General features: G+C 39.5%; 1 protein-coding gene across 2 annotated transcripts in view; it reads right to left on the bottom strand.

Annotated features, from left to right (window-relative positions):
- Positions 1–220: 220 nt before the first annotated feature.
- Positions 221–21,881, bottom strand: part of LOC140484768 (wings apart-like protein homolog) — a 212,149-nt gene continuing 190,488 nt past the window's right edge. For both annotated transcript variants that reach the window (XM_072583591.1, XM_072583592.1), the window contains 5 exons: positions 19,907–20,068; positions 18,472–18,676; positions 12,464–12,552; positions 11,713–11,808; positions 221–9,293 (listed from right to left, as the gene is read on the bottom strand). In XM_072583591.1, coding sequence (XP_072439692.1) covers positions 9,228–9,293; positions 11,713–11,808; positions 12,464–12,552; positions 18,472–18,676; positions 19,907–20,068 — 618 coding nt within the window. In that variant the 3' untranslated portion in view covers positions 221–9,227. The remainder of the gene's footprint in view (positions 9,294–11,712; positions 11,809–12,463; positions 12,553–18,471; positions 18,677–19,906; positions 20,069–21,881) is intronic.

Below are 21,881 nucleotides of genomic sequence, written 5' to 3' on the forward strand. Positions count from 1 at the left end.
AAATTTCGACCCATCCCATATTCAGTAGCAACTACAGACATGGTTTACCAGCCAAAAAAAAAAGTTTCTGAATCTAAAGGTAAACACATTGAAGTTAATACAATCCAAACAGAAGTTGTAATCTGAATGCACCAAATCACTGGCTCCAAGATGGAACAAATATTTTTCATAGTTTATAAAAAGTAAGCATACGCACAAGAAAACAATTTACAGCATCAACTGTACTGAAAGTAGCAATTTTTATTTGAGTTAAAATTATTTACAAGTAACCAAAGACATACTTCATGAAACTGGTACAAACTCTATTTCCTGCCATTTGGCTTTTACTCTGAAAGATTGCAACTGAGAAATACTGTATAAAATAAAAATAGGATCAGATTCTGAAAAGTATTTCTACCATTCTAAATTTCCAATTGTCAATATTTACACAATTATTTACAAGAAAGTCATTTAAAATTTATTTCAAACTCATTCTGATTCGGCCCTCGCATACCCTTTGCAGTCATGTGATTATTACACCTGAATGGAATGAGAACAATCGAAATGTAGATGCTGGAGTTTTACTCCTATGAAAACTCCATGAGGAACTGTGCAGAGAGTGCTGCCACTGCATCTTGGAGGAAGTGGCTGCAATATCATGTGGAACTGCATCAGAAGTAACCTCCACCGCAAAATACTGCAGTTGCAGCTTTATTCACAAAACTACAAGCAAACATTTGTCACACTGAAATAGGTGAACAGGCCAAAGGGCAGTTGAATCCTGATAAATGCACATTTAGAAGCCTATGAAATTTTCAATTAGAAATTTGCTGCACAAATACATAAGATATACTGGAAGTCTAAAAACTATAGGAAAATCCCCCAATGTCACAATGGCAGTTTCTCCCATTCTAACTTTTGTCAACTGAGAGGACTGGATTGCAGAATTGGGGTTACACAGGGCCAAAATCAACATGGCCTTGCTGAGGAATAAACTCTTTGAGGATCTTCCCAGTTTTAACTGCTCAACCAATTTTATAAACAAAAAACTTTCCAGCATTTTTCTGCTGAATGTCAAATGGTTGAAAAGCAAATTCAGAATTATGTGCAGAAACTAACACAAGTTGCTGGAAAAGCTCAGCAAATCTGGCAGCATCTGTGAAGAGAAATCAGAGTTAATGTTTTGGGTCCCGTGACCCTTCCTCAGAACAAGGCGGAAACGTTAACTCTGATTTCTCTTCAGAGATGCTGCCAGACCAGTGAGTTCTCCAGCAATTTGTGTTTGTTTCTGATTTACTGCATCCACAGTTCTTTCGGTTTTTAATCAAAATTATGTTCAATATCTGACTGTTGGGGACTTAAACACAGGCTAGGTCTCAATTTAATGTTTGATATGAACCTCTTCTCCTTCCCCAAACTGCCAGTTATGCACCATCACCACACAGCAGGTTCCCAAACCCCAACACCTTAAACCAAGAAATGCCATGCAGTTCAAGGTTCCCAAACTGCATGCATCGACTGCTTCTGTTCCTGTAAAGACTGCATTCACACAAACATTTTGCAAGTTAAGCAATAAAACCAGACAGTGAGAAAAATCTTGCGTAGATCAGTTATTCTACAAGGTAGCCATGTAAAATATGTGGCATGAAGAGATCCTACCCTTATGTGAGGATGCATTTATCCAGAGACAACTGTCCAAGTCCCTAAGCCTAACAACTGTAGGAGGCAAGAAGAGTTATACAGGTTTTGTAAATTTAATTTATAGGCACAGATTACTTTGTATTAAAAATGTATGTCACACCACAATGGATTTGTGGTTAGTAGAAACATTTATTTATTGGACACATTATCTTAGTTATCAACTCATTGCAAATGTATTGTATCCATTTGTAAACAGGAATATCCTGATAAATGGGACTTTTGATTCCAATTCAGATTTCCAAAACAACTTAAGTTTTCAGATTTGCTGATTGGCATGTATTGAAAGTGAAAATGGTCTTTCCAGTTGTTGCATACATGATCAATAAACAAAGGTTGAAGACACAGGCAGATGGGTCAGATCTTTTGTTTTTTAAAAAAGGCTCTGATTTCAACTCGTCCTGAATCAATGAGCAATGCAGGTATGATAACTACCATATAAAGTTTGTGCATATTTTCAAGGACAACAGTTTACTGCACGCCTTTTGTTGCAGGCAAATTCAAAATTGTAAACACCTTGGAAATAGAACAGTTAATAAAGCTTTAACAAACAATAAATTTGAGGAAAATGGGTATTGGAATGATTCCATTAATTGGAGGCTGAATATTCATGATCAGGTTACAATAGTTTCTAACAACATTTTTATCATCTGCTTTGGTGCATTTTACTTGAAACATTTCTGTTAGAATATCTGAAAAAACAGGATCAACTGCTAACCCTAATCGCTTCTATTCCGTTCAGTACACCAAGTTTCACTGGTAGAAAACAGAAGTGAATGGGTAGAACCATGAGCAGCCATTGTTGTTAATAGCCAGCTATTGTGGTGGAGATGGTTACCCACTGGCCTCATGGCAGGCAACACCAGCTTAAAAACATCACCTCGCAGAATCTGCCAACACCTTTCACTTCAAAACTACACTACACTGAGTTTTATCAACGGATGTCAAAATTTTCAGTGAATATTTGAGCTTGCTCGCCCCTCTTTCTGGAATGATTTGAAAACCCAAACTTTCCACTTTGGTTTATTTTATATTCAATATATTTCTAATTTACATAAATACTCCAAGGCCCAATCGTTAAGGCATTGATGTCCATAAATCCCCACCAACATAGTAATTACAAAACCCCAAACCTTCTATAAATAAAATGAACAGTAAAAGGGCCAGCAGCCCACAATAAGTTCAGCTTTTATAAAAAAAAGTCAAGTTGAACAGATGAGGATTACAATTGTAAAACCAGACTAAATGCAAAGATGAAAGGGACAGAACTGACTAAACTACTAAATGTGTCTCTTTTGAATTTTAGTACAAATGGGGTTCAACCATTCCCAAAGCAAGATCAAAAGTAGGGAGTTCAAAGGAGTGGCCGAGAAACCTCAAGCCAATGCCACCAGATCACTGATAATTCCAACAAAACAAGGAAACACAACCACACAGCTCATCAAATTACCCATAAAGTGGCAGGGAAGCAAGAAAAAGATAAAGGTAAAAAAGGCGATTTTGTGAAACAATTGTTAAAATAAGTGACATCTCCAGCTCTTCTGGACAAACAATAATCAAGTCACTAAATCAAACGACCCATGGATGACATGAGGAATCTAGAGCCAACTTCCAATGTATAGCATCTTTTTCAGTCCCCAAACTCATGGAACATCAAGATTTCCTTTATTTGAAGTAAATTCAAACCATGTCTGATCACCTACCAGTACAGGAAGGAGAATTAAAAGTTTCAATGCAAATCTGAACAAGAACTTTTGATTTGACCACGTCATTTTCAATTCGATTGCAGTATTTAGGTAATGCTGCGTTTCAAGGTTGACGTTCCTGATTCTATTTTCTCAAGGATGAAGCACTTTTCATTCAGCTACCATAAAAAGAGATTTTTGTCCAGTGTACATACAAGCAAATGAGGCTCAAATGCACAACTTTTAATAGTCCAATTTGATAAGTGGTAGGAAGACAAAACTCAAGGGAATGGCAGAAAATGCAGACATTGAGACAGTTATGGCCATAATTGCATGAACTGGTCAGACAATGCTACACTTGACCAGGAAGCTCTCTTTCGAGCCCAGATATGAACTGACCATTACTTTAAAAATCAGATGGAGTGCAGATAAATATTATTGAATTAAAATTTCTATCAACATATCCCCCAAATTCATTTAATTTGAAGTCTAGCAATAACTTAATGTGACAATGTTCAGGACTGGAGCACTGTAATGCTGCTCAATTGTGACAATTAGATTGATTTGGATTTTGTACAACCAATTCCATAGATTAATATTTCCTGGAGAAGTTTGGACATCACAAGATTTTAAACATTCCCATCAGATGACGAACATAGAAAATAGGCTTCTCTGAAGACAACCACTGAATAAGGTAACTGGCACTACACAACATAAAATTTCAATACTTACCTAAAACCAAAGCTGGCTGCAGCAATTAGAAACACACTCAAAAGAACCAGTGTTAAATATCTGTAGTCTTCAATCCAAAATTAAACTAAAATTGCAACGATTTAAACTATTAAAAGTATCTTGACATAATACATGGCTTTAAAGTATCAGAGCCAAATCTCTGATTTGAGAAATACAGTTGATAAAAAATATTTATAAAAACTTAAAAACATCTGGATGACCAGAGACCAACATTCACAAGAAGTCAAGAACAATGATAGAAACTGCATCCAAACTGTTCACAGATTTGAAGAACTAACTCAAGGTGAAATGCAAGTAAGGCTGTGACCTCATCACAAGCAGTCTGGAGCAGCCATGGCATTTAAAACAAACAGCACAATTTACTTTTATAACTAAGGTAAGGAACATTACATACATGTACACAATGTGATCAGTGTACTGCTTAAAATAAGAGTCATATCATGCTGAATCCTGGAAGAAACACCATGAATGTTGAACATCTGCTAAGACAGCTGAAGTAAACTGTGAGTAACAGGACAGTTGAAACCTCAGAGTTGGTCTGTAATAGGAAACCTAGTTCCAAGCAATCATTGAAGAAAAAGTCAGAAACTGCTTCAGCAAATGCTGTAAACGATGCTTCATTCCCTCACTAAATACCCAATGGCTTCACTAACACAGATGCACTGCACAAACAGAAATGTACATGTAACAGTCAAGCCAGCATTATGCAGCTTAAATCTAGATTAGTCAAGGTCAAGTTGTGATCACCTGTACAAAATCAGGAAATATTTTATCAAGAAACGTGAACAGCAGTGAAGAAAAGCAGCAATAAGTGGGCTGCTTTTACTGACATGGCTGGAATTAGACAAGGCAACCCTAAAACACTCAATAAAAAAAAAAGCAAGACAGTGTTAAGCGCCTCTGCCTTGATCCCATGTGCGCCTGTTTTGAATCAACCAAGACCTGGACATAAGACCAATCCATCTAACTGTTAAGTTACTCAAGGACTGGCATATTTGCTGCTGCTCCTCCTTGGCCAGAAGCTGATTACAGGTTTGAACACATATCCCTCTTGACCTTCAATCTGTTGTGAAATTAGACAAGTAGGAATAGATCCTTTTAAAAGAGATAAGAAGTTAAGCAGACCATCCAGTTGACTTGGATAAATCGTGACTTTTAACTAAAAGATTCTTTGCGCAAGTTCAGTCCAGACAGCTGATGATAGATATTGAGCACAGACTATACACTCACCTGTCAAAAAGACAGGGCAATAAATGGGATTTGTAGAGTATTCTTCACAGATCTCCCAAGCTTGATAATGAGCAGTAAGAATGCAAGCCACAAGAGTAGCACTGGAGACTTATGATTAGCTAAAAATAAAGACAGGAAGCAAAACAGATTGGGAAGCATGGAAAAGGAATATAAATTTTGTGATATATTATCTGCATAGTTCTTACGGCCCTGAATAAAATAACCTTCCTGACCAACAGTCATAGAGAGGTAAAGCTTCACAGCCAGCCTTAGATGTTATCAGAAGTTGAAGATGGATTAAACAGCAGTGAAAAGATCTGGCTCAGAGATGTAGAGTCAAGTTCTAGAAGGTTTGAGAATTGCCGTATTGCCTCACCAAAGATCTCCAGTAGGTGATTTGATAGTTTTAGATGAAATTTAAGAAGAAATGTTCCCTGTGCTTTCGGGTGAGATGTCACTGGAGGAATGGAACACTTCTGCACCTTTTGGCGTACATCATCAAAATGGAGACGACACAGGTCAGCAACAGTTAAGAAAGGTCAAAATAAACTCACTTCTACTTCCACATTTTTACCTTTAGTCCAATTTCAAGCGCATTCCCTATTGCACAGGAATTGGACATTTCCACTTCTCCAACCAACTTCCTTTATCAAAGAAGCTGCATCCAAAGCCAATTTGTTGCTAAGCTATGAGCCTTTTACAACATTTACTTTTAGAGGGCCACATACAGAAATAAAATGCTCATAGTATCCTGGAAAGCAGAATCAGTCTTGAATGTGTGCCCCATTGGTCTTGGTTTGGTTTTAACTTATTCCAAGGTTAAAATGTTGTACCAGCTTTTAATTCAAATCAACTGTAGCCACTGGGAGAGGACGAAAATCTCTGGTCAAATATATACCAGGCTCTCAGCAATTTGCAAAACAATTTGTCTTCTTTTCTGTTACTGTTGATCATCAATTATTAATCACCATTAAAAATCCAGATACTGCAAGGCTAGATGAATTACTGATACACTTCCCACTCAGTAAAAGCAACAACTAAAATTCCTACTTTTTTCAGAAAATTAAAACAAATTTACAACATGGGTAGGATTGAACTGGGTTGATCAGCATGGAGGTCAAGGTACTTCATAAATGCATATCCCAATTCTTCAGTGATTGGTTTTCCACAATGAAATAATTAATACCTTTAAATCATTTACAAAGAACACTGAAATGTCAGCATGGAAACATGGCATGCTCCTACCTCACCAACTTATAGCAGCTCGCTCCTTCCAATCATGTCAAAGAAAAAGCATTTCTATTCAGAAAGGCCACTGTATCCAGAATTGCTAGCAGTATGAGGACAGCAAGGCTAAACGTTTGTATGGAGTTTTGTTAAAGGTGGTGAGGCCGCAGGCTATCAATCTCAGCGGAAAGTCTCACCACAAGAACAGAATCCAAAAATCCACTACACATTTTCTATGCCTCATCTACATCAGCATTCAGTGCCTACTGCAGTCTGAGACCCAAAGGAGGTCCTGGCTGATATTTCTGCAATGGATATGCAGATTAAGCAGGGGCAAAATGGGTCCATCTGTTGAAAGTTGAAATGTAGATATAATCTCAGAATTGAGTCAGAACAAAATTTTTCCATACATACGACATCTGATGACAGAGTGTGTGCTTGGAGTCTGAAATGGTAATCTCCCACATCACTACTTACATTCTGAAGCAAATACCAGGGAAGAATCATCTTGTTAATTTTTGCACCAAGCTTCCCTTCAAATTTGGCTTGTTTAATAGTCCAATTTGTTTCTGTCAGTGTCAAAATTAAACTGGTTACAATCTAGAAAGTTGATCAATTAAAACAATTTGTGCTGGTAAAGGTGGCTAGGGGCTGACAATCAGCTTTTATAGCACTAACCATCTCATATGACGATAGACTGATGTCTGTCAATTTAGATTTGTCCCAAATCAAGGACTTAAATGCTGCTTAACACTTGATTGCTGCAAATGGAGGAATTTATTTAATGGTGAACATTACAGCCTTAAGGACAGATGGGAATTTGTTATTTAAATCTTGTAGAAAGAAAGCCATTAACTTCAGAATAAACCATGCAAACATTTCAACATGGCTATTGATATATCTACCACAGACGACAATTCATCTCCACTGCATACCCTGCAACACCTCTCCTTACTACATCAGTTTGATCGGAAAATTAAGGTGCATCTATGCTCTCAACTGTCTTCTGGGTTGTGAAGAGCCTGTATTGTGAACTTGTTATTATCTAAATTCAGGAGAGAAACAGAAGAGAGAATTGAGTGATAGTAGAGAAGGCACATGCTGATGACTATCGCTTCTACTCTGCAAGATTGTCCTGTGTCCTAAAATATCAATCTACGAGGTGAAATTCCTCCTCCGAAAAAATTCATTCAACAAGATCAGTTTTCACCAGCCCTGGTCTCAAGTCAATTCTCTAAAGGAAATATAATTTTCAGTGAAACTCAATTTATTAAAGAAATCAAGAACTTTAATTTGCATTCCGCATACCAGTGCTTTTTCCTCTCCAGTTTTGACCATTTCCTGGACTTGATACGATTGCAGACAGGAATTTTCTCCATTAGAGAAAATATTTCTGAAGAAGAAAATCAACATGGTTTTACTCCAGTGTTTGAACTCTCAGTTGTTCCTGGATGGCTTTCAGTGATGTTAACGTAGTCAGACTCAAACAGCCCAGGGAAGCAACATTTCCAAAGTGGAAGCAAAGACTAGTCACAATCCAAACTTGGCAACCGAATATTGAAGGATAGAAGTTGATGTTTCAGCAGCATTCTCACAGTGATCCTGAATCAGGAATCTTGTTTGTTCATTTTTCCATGGCCTCATTGATTCTCCAGCCCTTGGTAACTGAATACCAAATGGGAATGAGTCACAGCTGCTATGTTTTTCCAACTGAACTTGGACATGATCTTACTTTAGGATAAATACCATTTTAACTGAAAAATCACATCCAATAAGTAATGTAACAGTATTCCTGACCAATCCAGATTACCATTGACAGTTTAATACAAGCCATTCATTTTAGTACAAGCTAAACAGACCAGAGGATTAAACTAGTCTCATCAACTTTTATAATAATTATATATTCTGTATTAAACAACTCTATATATAGACCATGAGTCAAAACGTAACCAGCTCGATCTGTTCAGCTTGTAGTAAAGCAAATAACCATTCCAGAGGGTTGAGACACATTTCTGGTGGCGACAGAATTTGCTGTCAAGCCAGCACCACTTCATATTCATAACAGGGGTTACCATACACAGTGTCTGCATTAATGAGGTAACCATACAAAAACATGTGGTGCAAGACTTATTCCATAGCCACACTAGTAACATAACATTTGATGAATGAAAAAGCACGACATTGTCAGATGACAAGGTCATTAGTTATATTTTGAAGATTGACCTTGCAGGATCTCCAGATCAAAATAACAGGATGATTGTAACCCTGCATGGATATAGGATAATTAGGCCGATATAGCAAACATCACATCTATCCCAGAAACTAAACAAAGCACATGCCATTCATCCTCAGATCTGCCTTTGCCTCATTTCACTCAACCAGACAGATCTGGCTAATTCAGTCAAGCTCTGCTTGGTTTGGTCAGACTATGCAATGGCCATAGTTTCCTTCAGAAGCAAAGTCACTGACAAAGCAGGTGTGGGATTCCTTTGGAGCTTTCCTCATTTGGGAAAGGGGTGCTTTTTTGGGACTGCTGGGGAGGAGAAGAGGAAAGAGGAGGAGAGGAGAAAGACCAGGTTCTGCCCACAAGAACTGGTTGGTGACAGAGAGGTTAACTCCAAGGGACAGAGCACAGCAGCACAAGCTCATTGTCCTTTAGCAGTGATCCAAATATTCAATCACTCGAGAGATGGACTTCTGTCCTGTCGTTCCCACAGCACACTAAAGGAGAGGAAACAGAAGACACATGGTGATCAATTTCAGGCTGTTGACCAATACATAGTTATTTGTAACAGACTCCACATTCTCATAACAAACCTGTTCTATCCGACTGTTACATTTAAGATACAAAAAATACTGGGAGGATATTGTGGCAGTAATTTTAGCTGTAAAATGCACAAAATTAAATCTATACAGTTGTTATATTCATCAAGAGATTAGTCTAGGAAACTTGGTAGTACTTTGGTGAAACCCACTTCAAGGGCATTTTTAGAATTTCCTTTATCAAGAATCAGATTTTCCACTTAAAGGGTCAGTGGCGCACAGAATTCTTTTGCAGAGAGCAATTAAGACTGGGTCAGACAGCTTTTTGATTGACCAGGGAAGTCAAGGGCGACAAGAACAGGCAAGAAAGTGGAGTCAAGTCCACAATTAGATCAGCCCCCATGATCTTAATGAATGGCTGAGCAGGCATGTGGGGCTGAGTGTCTTAGTCCTGTTAGAGCATAAAAAAGCACAGAAACAGACCCTCCGGTCCAACCAATCTATGCTGACCACAATCCCAAACTAAACTAGTCCCACCTGCCTGTGTTGGCTCACAGACCTCCAAACCTTTCCTATGCATGAACTTATCTAAATGTCTTTTAAATGTTGTAACTGTACCCACACGTACCACTTCCTCTGGAAATTCATTCCACACACAAACCATACTGTATAAACAATTTCCACCATATCTTTTCTAAATCTTTCTCCACTCACCTTAAAATTATCCTCCATGGTCTTGCATTCCCCCATCCTCTGGAAAAAGACACCTGTCATTCACCTTATCTACACCCCTCATTAAGATCACCTCTCAATCTCCTACGCTCTAGTGAAAAAAGTGTCACAGCCTATCCCGCCTTTCCTTATAACTCAAACCCTCCATTCCTGGCAACATCCTAGTAAACCTCTTCTAAATCCTTTCCAGCTTAATAACATCCTTCCTGTAACAAGGAGACCAGAACTGGACACAGAACTCCAGACAAAGCCTCACAAACATGCTGCACAACCGCAACACAATGCTCCACCTCCTATACTCAAAAGGCCTGAGCAATGAAGGCAAGCATGTTAACCACCTTCTTAACCACCCTATCTTATGCAATGCAAACTTCAAAGAATTATGTACCTAATCCTAGGTCTTTCTGTTCAACACCACCCAAAGCCCTATTTTTCAGTGTATAGGCTTTGTTTGTTCTACCAAAATGCAATATCACACATTTAACCAAATTGAACTCCATCTGCCATTTTTCAGTCCACTGACTCAATCGATTCCGATCTTTTCGTAATCTGAGATAACCTTCTTCACTGACCACTACATCACCAATCTTGCTCCTATTTCTCATGTTCCATAAACTGATTTGTGATGTATCAGTACACAGTAGTAAAACAGATTTACTCTTGTTGATCAGAGTCACCTAGAAACCTTGACACACATTGTCTCCCAGTCATTATGGAGCTTCTCTTGCTGCACTGTCTAAATGCAGCTTCACTGGGATACAGATTTGATTCTTAAGGTGAAGACAATGAAGGAAGCTGTATGACCCATCATGCCAGAATATCACCTGGAGTTCAACAGGAGGTGAAAACACTCTTTAATAATTGTTCGAGTGCAGCATCTTAATCACAATCTCTAGAACTGGCGACCCGAACAGATGCATTTATTCTAATCAATATCTAGCCTCTGTTAATAGTCATTAGTATTTCTGAAATCTTTCAACCTTTAAATAATAAGTTGAAAATCCAAGCTTATGAGTTAGATTTGCTTTTTGGGGCAATTGATACTAACTCCAGTACAAAGTTATGGCTATCAGAAGATCTTGCTGCTTAATCTTTTGAAACCCATCCAAAATGAGTAAGGATGAGAGGGAGAGTACTAATGAAGTGAAATATCAACCTTCACTTCCAGCTCACTAACCAACCACACGTCGCCCTTCTCTGGGTAACTGACCACATTACCAAAACAATTGACATTAGAGTCCTGGCAAAAAGTGCCACTTGTCTGGCAAGGAGATTTTCCTGCTAATGTAATAAAGACAAAAAACTCAGAAGATACAAAAGTAACTGCTGCTTAATGGGAATTTTGGCCATCATTCTCCTGAATTAGGTCTGCAGACATGACCTTATTGAATGACACTGCAGACTCGAGGAGCTAAATGGCCTCCTCTGCTTCTAATTCACATACCATTATTGTTAACAAAACCTTGGTAGACCATGTCTGCTATACAACTGTGATAGTGAAAAGAGGCACAGAAAACAAGGGTAGCATTTCACATCACTGGATGTATTCCAGATTCAAACACTTTTGAGCTTCACACGAAAGGGCACCAATTTCCAACACCAAAATGAAAAATCTGCCACTATCACTTGAACAACTGTCACTTACCGTAAGATTCATGAAATTCAAAAATTTATGCAACATCTCAGTCATAATTGAGAAATCTCCTTCAGGTAAAAGCTCCCTCACAGTTGTGACATTCACCTATAAGAACAAAGACTCCAATAAGATTCAGGGCAGTATTAGGTATAGAGAGGCTAGACAGATTGCACTTCTATAATTGGTAAACTTCTAGAATTGGTCATTCTTAGGGGACTTGACAGTCTTTTCTGTTTGGGAAGGTCTAGGAGTAAAAGGCATAATCTCAGAATATGGGGTGCCCAGTTAGGATAGAGAGGAAGACAAATTTCATTTGGGGAAGTGAATGTGTGAAGTTCTTTATCACAAAGGCCTGTCGACACTGGGTCATTCAGACTATTCAGAATCGAAAGAAAAAGTCAAGAAAGTGTAATGAGAATTATCACATCTTATAAATGTTTCAGTGAATCAATTCAGAACATGACTACTGTGAACTGCACCAGGTCTGATAGACTGTGGGCGTCGGATGTCAGAGGGGACTAGGATACTAATGAACGGCCTGTCAACGCTGTCCAGGCAACACGACAGAACTGGACCCAAAATCTATACTAACAAGATGGCAAATGTAATTACTGACTACTGCCCCCAAATAAAGGCACAAACTTGTTGCACATTCCACACATCATGGGAGAATAGCCCATTTAAGTTTTTTTTAAAAATTACAAAGCACAAAACAAGTTTTGAGTCAAAACTATCTCTGGAGGGTGATGCTGTTACTCACTGGACTTTCTTGACAGAGGCAGCCGAGAAGCAGTGCTGTGTAAGAGGCCACGATGCAGTCCTCCATGTGCTTTCCAGCATGCTGCAAGGCTGCAAAAGAAAATACAATTTACATGGATACTTTTCACCAATGTGCACTTGTGCTGCTGGATCTGGGGGAAGCACAGGTGAGAATGTTGAGGGGCAAGGATAAAGAAGTTAAGATCTTTAGATTTCAAATAAAGGTGCCAAAACATTAAAGTAAACAACTGCAAGCAAAGTAGATAAAACTGATCTGACTAATCCTGTAGACTTGGAGAGAATTTCCAGTGATGAGAAGGTGTAAAATTTATGTGCAATATAGATTAATTTATCTTAGAGGTGGAAAAAGTGTTGGTTAATTCTCCGAAAGGTTTTCTTAAAAAAAAAGTCAGAGTCTTTTTGAAATATTGCCTATATCTAGCATATGGTCTTAAAGCAGACAACAGTGGATCCTTCGTGTTACTGGAAAGGTGTTAGGTTAGATTGGGGTGTCTAGTCAGCGCAGATGAGCTGACCAGAGGGTCTGTTTCCATGTTGCATGACTATCATAGGCAGGCAAAAAAAAAATGTTCACAAGACTTTCGGGTTGAGTACATTTTTAATGCAGGAAACACCAGTGTTGAGATCTGAAGGAAATTTAATTTGTCTCCTCGATGGAATTCAGGGCAGTACATTAAACAAGTCATGTCAAAACAGTTTTAGTTGGTAAAACGTCCAACCAGAATAATTTGGTTTGAAATTTGGTTCGTCACAGAGATGTACAACACAGAAACAGACCCTTCTGTCCAACTTGTCCATGCTGACCAGATACTCTGACTTCATCCAGTCCCATTTGCCATATGCACTTGGCCCATATCCCTCCAAACCCTTCCTATTCATATACCCATCCAGATACCTTTTAAATGTTGTAACTGTACCAGCCTCCACCACTTCCTCTGGAAGCTCATTCCATTCACATATCACTTTTTGCGTGGAAAAATTGCTCCTTCTGTCTCTTTTAAATCTTTCCCCTCTCACCTTAAAGCGATGCGCTCTAGTTCCGGACTCCCCCAACCCAGGGAAAAGACCATGGCTATTTACTCTATCCATGACCATCATAATTATGTAAAGCTCTCTAAGGTTTATAAAGGTCACCCTCAAATCATGGCCAGAGAAAACAAAATAAACTATAATCTGAAAAAGTAGCGCCAAACGAAGGACACAGCTCAAAGTCCTAAGTTTTGGCAAAAAGGTAACAATCAATGTGGATCCATTTTCATGGCCTTTATTAGAACTGAGAAAGTTTATGCTCTCAGATATATGTTGGTACATTTGGAAAGGATTCGTCAAATTGTGTCCATAGTCAATGAGAAAGATATTGTAGCAAGTTGGCGAGGCAGAAACTTAAGAATTGAAATAGGATTTTTAGTTTCTCTGGACTCGAGCCTCTGTAATAGCTAGTGTCAGGAAACAGGTTAAAACTTTGTTTTGCCATTTTTAAAGATCATTATAGTCATCTTCTACATTTAAATATATTGTATTTCTTCTTTTGCCTCAAACTTCCATTATTAAACACAATTGGCAGCCTTGTGTGAAAATGTGTCAGTAACTAACCACCTTATTAACGATTTGTTATAAAATGATCTGTCAAGGAGGAGAAAGTGAGGACTGCAGATGCTGGAGATCAGAGTCGAGAGTGTAGTGCTGGTAAAGCACAACAGGTCAGGTAGTATCAGAGGAGCAGGAGAAATCTACATTTCAGGCCTAAGCCCTTGATCAGGAGTCCTGATGAAGGGCTTATGCCCGAAACGTCAATTTCTCCTGCTCTTTCGATGCTGCCTGACCTGCTGTGCTTTTCCAGCACCATACACACAACAGATGATCCATCGAGTCATGGTTCATTCTAGGATCAGTTGGTATGCTTTCCTTTATTGGTCAGAATCCCATGTACAGGAGTTGGGAGGTCATGCTGCGGCTGTACAGGACACTGGTTAGGCCACTGTTGGAATATTGCATGCAATTCTGGTCTCTTTCCTATTGGAAAGATGTTGTGAAACTTGAAAGGATTTAGAAGAGATTTACAAGGATGTTGCCAGGGTTGGAGGATTTGAGCTATAGGGAGTACTGAACAGGCTGAGGCTGTTTTCCCTGGAGTGTCGGAGGCTGAGGGGTGACCTTACAGAGGTCTACAAAATTATGGATAGGGTAAATAAACAAAATCTTTTCCATGGGGTTGGGGAGTCCACAACTAGACGGCATAGGTTTAGGGTGAGAGGGGAAAGATATAAAAGAGACCTAAGGGGCAACTTTTTCACGCAGAGGGTGGTACGTGCATGGAATGAGCTGCCAGAGGGAGTGGTGGGGGCTGGTACAATTGCAACATTTAAAAGGAATTTGGATGGATATATGAATAGGAAGGGTTTAGAGGGATATGGGCCGGGTGCTGGCAGGTGGGACATCTGGTCGGACCGAAGGGTCTGTTTCCAGGCTGTACATCTCTATGACTCTAATACCATTAGCTGGGATCATAACATCATTATAGACTTCTTAGCAGAAAATGGACTGTATCTGGGCTAACTGCATCTGAAAAATAAGTTTCTTCCTGTTTGCTCAGTATTTCCAGACACATTTCCTTCTGAAAAAGGAATCAGCTTAATTCTTCCATTTGTCGTGGGAGTTACAGTTTGTTTCAGCCATGTTGTCCTTCATGTTCTTTGACCAGCTTATGATCAAATCATGGCCAGAGAACACAAAACAAACTAAATATAATCTGAAAAAGCAGTACTTACTGAGTTTGGGCAACAAGGTGCTAAATATTTTTTATGTGCAATCAATATGGACCTATTTTCATGGCCTTAATACAGCACGGTACAGAATGATCATGACGGTAATACCAAATGTGGAGTCTGGAGAAATGAGAAAGAACTTTGACGATTTCAGAAATTCCACTGATTAACAGCTGGAGAAATCACATTTCCACTTCATTCCTTTGTCCCCAGTGCATTTCACAGCACAGAGTAGCAATGGTTTCCCCTTCTCAAAACAGATTGCTTGAGACCAAAGGCACAATTACTACAGATGGAATGCACATGGGAGAATATTGCCATCTATCTTGAAGCAAAGAGCCAGAAGGCAATGTCAACATTCATTTAACAAACTTAGCTCCTTTGCCATTGAAAACTTCCCATTTCTTCGACATCATTTGTGGAGGCATGGCCTTGTTAGTCAAAGATAGTATAATGGTGGCTGAGAGAATTTTTGAAGAGGACTCATCTACTGAGGTAGTGTGGGCTGAGGTTAGAAACAGGAGAGAAGAGGTCACTCTACTTGGAGTTTTTTTTTAATAGGACTCTGCAGAGTTCCAGGGAGGTGGGAGAGAGGATTAGCAAAATTATTCTGAGTAGGAGTGAAAGGAACAGGGTGGTCATTATGGGGGACTTTAATTTCCCCAGCGTTGACTGGAAATTTAATAACTCTAGTACATCGGATGGATCAGTTTTTGCCCAGTGTGTACAGGAGGGTTGCCTGACACAGTATGTGGAAGGGCCGACAAGAGGGGAGGCCACACTGGATCTGGTGCTTGCTTATGAACCAGGCCAGGTGTTTGATTTAGTTGTAGGTGAGTACTTGGGAGACAGTGACCATAATTCAGTTACGTTTAGTTTAGCGGTGGAAAGGGATGCCACAGGTCAAGAGTTATTGATGGGGCAAGGGCAATTATCATGCAATTAGGCAAGAATTAGGATGCATAGAATGGGGTAGCAAAATGCAGGGGATGCAGACAATGGAAATATGGAGCTGGTTTAAGGAACAGATATTGCGTGTCCTTGATAGGTATGTCCCCGTCAGGCAGGGAGGAAGTGATAAGGTAAGGAAACTGTGGTTTGTTACAGAAATTGCATCTCTTATTAAGGAGAAGAAGGAGGCTTATGTGTTGATGAGGCAAGATGGTTCAGATGAGGCGATGGAGAGTTACAGACCAGCTAGGAAGGATTTAAAGAGAGTTAAGAGGAGCAAAGAGAGGACACGAGCAGTCTTTAGCAAATAGAATAAAGGAGAACCCTAAAGCTTTCTATAGGTATGTGAGGAATAAAAGAATGACTAGGGTAAGAATAGGGCCAATCAAAGACAGAAGAGGGAAGTTGAGTGTGGACCCTGGGGAGATCGGAGAGGTGCTAAACGAACATTTCTCATCGGTGTTCACTCAGGAAAAAGAGAATATTGTAGAGGAGAAGAATGAGGTACGAGATATTAGACGAGAAAGGATAGAGGTTAGTTACACACAAGTGTTTTCCATTCTAGGAGGAGTGAAAGTAGACAACTCCACTGGGCCGGATGGGATTTATTAGAGGACTCTCTGGGAAGCAAGAGAGGAGGCAGCAGAGCCTTTGGCTTTGATACTTGAGTCGTCATTGTCTACAGTTTTAGTACCTGAGGACTGGAGAATTGTAAATGTTGTGCCCTTGTTCAAGAAGGGCAGCAGAGATGGCCCAGGTAATTATAGACCAGTGAGCCTTACTTCTGTTGTAGGAAAGGTTTTGGAAAGGATTAAAAGCGATAAGATTTATAATCATCTAGCAAGCAACAATTTGATTTCAGATAGTCAACATGGTTTCATCAAGGGCAGGTCATGTCTCACAAACCTCTGAGCTTTTTGAGAAGGTGACCAAGCATGTAGATGAGGGTAGGGCAGTGGTATATATGGACTTCAGTAAAGCCGACGATAAGGTACCACATCGTAGGCTGATTGAGAAAATGCAGAGACATGGAATTGAGGGTGATTTAGTAGTTTAGATTAGAAACTGGCTTTCTGAAAGAAGGCAGCGAGTGATGGTTGATGGAAAATATTCAGCCTGGAGTCCAGTTACTAGTGGTGTGCCACAAGGATCTGTTTTGGGACCACTGCTGTTGGTCATTTTTATAAATTACTTAGATGTAGGTATAGGTGGATGGATTGGTAAATTTGCAGACGACACTAAAGTCGGTGGAGTAATGGACAGTTTGGAAGAATGTTACAGGTTGCAGGGGGATTTGGATAAACTGCAGAATTGGGCTGAGATGTGGCAAATGGAGTTCAATGCAGAGAAATGTGAGGTGATGCACTTTGGGAAGAATAACAGGAAGGCAGAGTTCTGGGTCAATGGAAAGATTCTTGGGAGTGTGGATGTGCAGAGGGATCTTGGAGTCCATGTACATAGATCCCTGAAAGTTAACAGCACGATCAACCTGTGTGGCAAGGCGGCAAACGGTGTGTTAGGTTTCATTCGGAGAGGGATTGAGTTCTGGAACCGCAATATCATGTTACAACTATACAAAACGCTGGTGCGGCCACACTTGGAATATTGTGCACAGTTCTGGTCGCCATATTTTGGGAAGGATATTGAAGCATTGGAAAAGGTGCACAGGAGATTTACCAGGATGTTGCCTGGTCTAGAGGGAATGTCATCTGAAGAAGGGCTGAGACACTTGGGTCTGTTCTCATTGGAAAGGCGGCAGCTAAGAGGGGATTTACTAGAGATATACAAGATGATCACAGGATTAGACATCGAAAGACTTTTTCCTAGGATGATGACGTCAGCTTGTATGAGAGAGCACAACTACAAATTGAGGGGTGATAGATTTAAGACAGATGTCAGAGGCAGGTTCTAGGGCATGGAATGCCCTACCTGCTAATGCAATCAACTCAGCCACATTAAGGAGATTTAAACAATCCCTAGATAAGTACATGGATGATTTTGGGACAGTGTAGGGGTACGAGCTGAGAACAGTTCGCAGGTCGGCGCAACATAGAGTGCCAAAGGGCCTGTTCTGCGCTGTATTGTTCTAGTTCTATTTATTACCAGCCTTAGAAAGTGTGGATGAGAAGAATACAAAGAGTGAGCACTAGACTTTAATCCAAAGAATGAGCAATAACAAACAAGTACTTTTAAAGCAGCAAGACAGAAACTTCAGGAACTTTATTACAAGGTTTTTGTTATGAATCTCTCATCATTCAAGTGTTTTTTATACCTTTATTCAGGTCAATTTCTTCATCTTCCTCCTCCTTCTTTTCATTCTCGTTCTTGGCAGAGTTTTCTGACTGTATCCATTCCAGAGACCCAGCAGTTTCCTGCCATTGGCCACTCTGGTCCTGAGGTGGCACTGGTGTGTCTTTAATGAAATCATCGGTCTCTGTCTCTGCAAGACGGGCTGCTCGCTCTCGCTGCAGAAACAGCTGACAGAAAAAAACAAACATATTCCTGTAAAACGAAGAGCACGCATACAAAAACCAAGAGCAGACGTGCCACATTGGAAGTCTATAACATGTAAGCAGCAAAGAAACATGCAGAGATACAGATTGGGAGAAATTTGGTGTTCTCAGAGCAGCATATTGAGTTTCTGCAAACATGTACCAAACATTTTTCTCATTTATAAAATTTGAAATCAAAGTAATGAAAGAGTAAAAACAAAAACAAAAACAAAAACATTTTCCCCAGTTATTTCCATCTCTATTGCAGAGATTCTCCTGGGAACAAGGAACAGAGCATCCAACATCATTGTCTGTATTGAACATTGACAGAAATGAATTTGCAAAAGTAAAGTGCCCTAAAGCTTTGCCAGGAAATTAACTGAATTTCAAAGTACTCAGACAAGTAACTGGTGGTGCAAGAATTGACTAATTCACTACTGGATGAGTTTAAACGCTCAGATTTGATAATCTCTTGCACACATGTATTTTCTGCCTGGAGAATAGATCCTTGGCTGGGCATGCACCATTTTTTTGATTCTCTTCTTCGAAGGGTAACTCACTATTGCCTCCACATTTAAATCTTTTGGAGGATTCTGCATTTTTCAAAGGTTAGGCATATTCAATCAAAATGGATGGAATCGATCCGAAAGATCTGAGATCAGTATAGGAAAGAAATAGGCCACTTGTCTCAGGCACCAGAGTCTATCATCCACAAGAGTATCATTTCAATCCTCTTCCTCTCACCCAGTTGCGTTGGATGACTAAAGCCTGGGAAAGCAGCATTGGATAGCACATTCACCAGTTTTAGGAGCAATTCCTCAGCCCAGTCAGCTGCCTGCACTTTTCAAAATGCACACTTATTTCTTCGAATCATTAAGATAAAAAATAACTTGTTCATTCAGCCTGAGAAATTGTGATGTACTTTGATTAGTTCAGGCAGTCAACTACTGAATGAATCAGCACTCCTTAACATTAAGTAAAATTGTCTTCCGGAATAGTTTAACAATAGCTAATTAACATGCAAATAAGGAGAAGGTGATCTTAGCCCCACTTGATAGCAATTGGAGTTTCCTGGATAGCAAGGCAATGTATTAGAGATAAAGCTCTACCTCGAAGATACCCTCAACTAAGGTCCACTTCATTACGTTTAATTCTTATAAACAGTGTACAGCAAGTCCCTCAGATTTTATGAAATAGATCCCTTATTGTACCCACCTGCACCAAGGCCTCAATAGCTCCCACTTGTCCGTCCATCCTTAAGCTATCGTTTCCATCCACAGCACAGAAAGAGTCAAAGGAGCAAGGTGTTTCCATGTCGACAAGACAATGCCTATTGCGAGCACTATGCTCCACAAGATTAATTAGCAGGCCAAGTCCCTGCAGGAGATAAATGACACAGTCAGTTCGATCATCAAGGAGGACATGAACAGCAGATTCATGGGTACACAACCACCTGAAGATTCCCTCCAAGCCACTCATCATTCTGACTTAGAAAAATATCAACCACCCCTTCAGCGTCACCAGGTCAAAAATCCCAAAATTCCCTCCAGAATGGCTTTACGGGAGCATGTGCACAATGAAATAAGACCTGTGGAAGCTTTTATGGGCTTTTTTTGAATTGCTTTTAATTAAGATTCTATTCTACATTACTCTGATCAGTTTTTTAAAGTCCCATTTGCTGAATTCTAGAATACTCCCAATTAGCCAACAAAAAGTAGTAAGCCTAAGTCTCCTGCTCTAATCTAAGTAAAATCATTAACTCTTTGATATCCACATTGGACACTCATTCTTTTAAAACACAAAACTTGAGGAATGTATGCTTTTGTAACTGCAGCAGAACAGAGTTCAATGGGGCAAGAATGGAACCAGCCTGGCCAGGCTGGAGCAAAAGGATGATGGGAAAAACTGTAGCTGACAACAGATCACCATTAAAGAGGAGATGGTGGAAGTAAAGGGAGGGCAAACAAATCCAGAGCTCCTTGATTGAAAAAAAAAGGAGCTGGAAATAAGAATGAAGGAAAAAGAAAAAGCTATGACAGATGTCAGGTAGAAAATACAACTGGGAACCAGGAGGAATACTGGAGGTTCAGAGAGGAATTGATAAAGCATTCCTTTATCAAGAAGGAGCAAAGAGAGAATATGAGAAAAGACTGATGCCATAAGGACAGTCCCTAAAGGCACATCAATTGTAAAAGAACATTAAACAAAGGAATAGGGCCAATAAGAGATCAAGAAAGGCAATTTACGTATGAAGGCAAGAGACATGCCTGAGGTGTTAAATATGTTCCTCTGCCTTTACCAAAGGGATAAATGTTACTCAGGCCAGAGGTTGTTCTGTTACAATAAAGGTTTAAAAATGATAAGGAGTAAGTGCTGGATTAGTTATTGATACTTAAAGTTGATGAGGTACTGGAATGAGATGCATCTGAGAATATTTAAGGAAATGAGTGTGGAAATTTTAGGCACATGAGTCATAATCATTTAGTTTTTATTAGACTAAGAGTAGGTGCCAAAGGCCTGAAGAATTGCAACAATAGACACTTGCTCAAAAATGACGACAAGTTCAGTAATAATAGAGCAATCGGTTTAACCTCAGTGGTGGTAAGGATTCTAGAAACAATTATTGAGAATAGTGTAATTAGCCATATGGAAAAATGGTGGGTTGTTTTGGAAGATAATTTGGATTTTTAAAAGGGAAACCATGTTTGACTAATTTGGAATTTTTGTTTGAAGAGGTAATATGTGAGTGACGCTGTTATTGCACTGGGGACAAAGGAATGGACTTTAGACACAGTAGCAATGCAGATACAAAATTGGCTGAGCAATAGAAAACAGTGTAATGGTCAATGGATACTTTTTGATCTGCAGGAAAGTTTAAAGTGGAGTTTCGAGATCAGTATTGGTGCCCTGGCTTTTCTGATATAAATGACGCTATGCAGGTGACAATTTCAAAGTTTTCAGTTGATAAAAAAAACTTGAAAGCATTGCAAAGAGAGAAGAGGACAGAACTTCAAAACAAAACAGACAAACTGACGCAATGGACAAACGGATGACAGATGAAGTTCAAAGCAGTCAAATGCAAAGTGATGCATTTTGGTAGGAAGAACGTGGATAGACAACAAATAGGTATGCAATACATAAGGGAATACAGGAGAGGAGGGACATGGGTCTGTGTGTGCAAAGCTCACTT

Source organism: Chiloscyllium punctatum, chromosome 13, assembly GCF_047496795.1.
Source record: "Chiloscyllium punctatum isolate Juve2018m chromosome 13, sChiPun1.3, whole genome shotgun sequence".
Classification (NCBI taxonomy): Eukaryota; Metazoa; Chordata; class Chondrichthyes; order Orectolobiformes; family Hemiscylliidae; genus Chiloscyllium; species Chiloscyllium punctatum.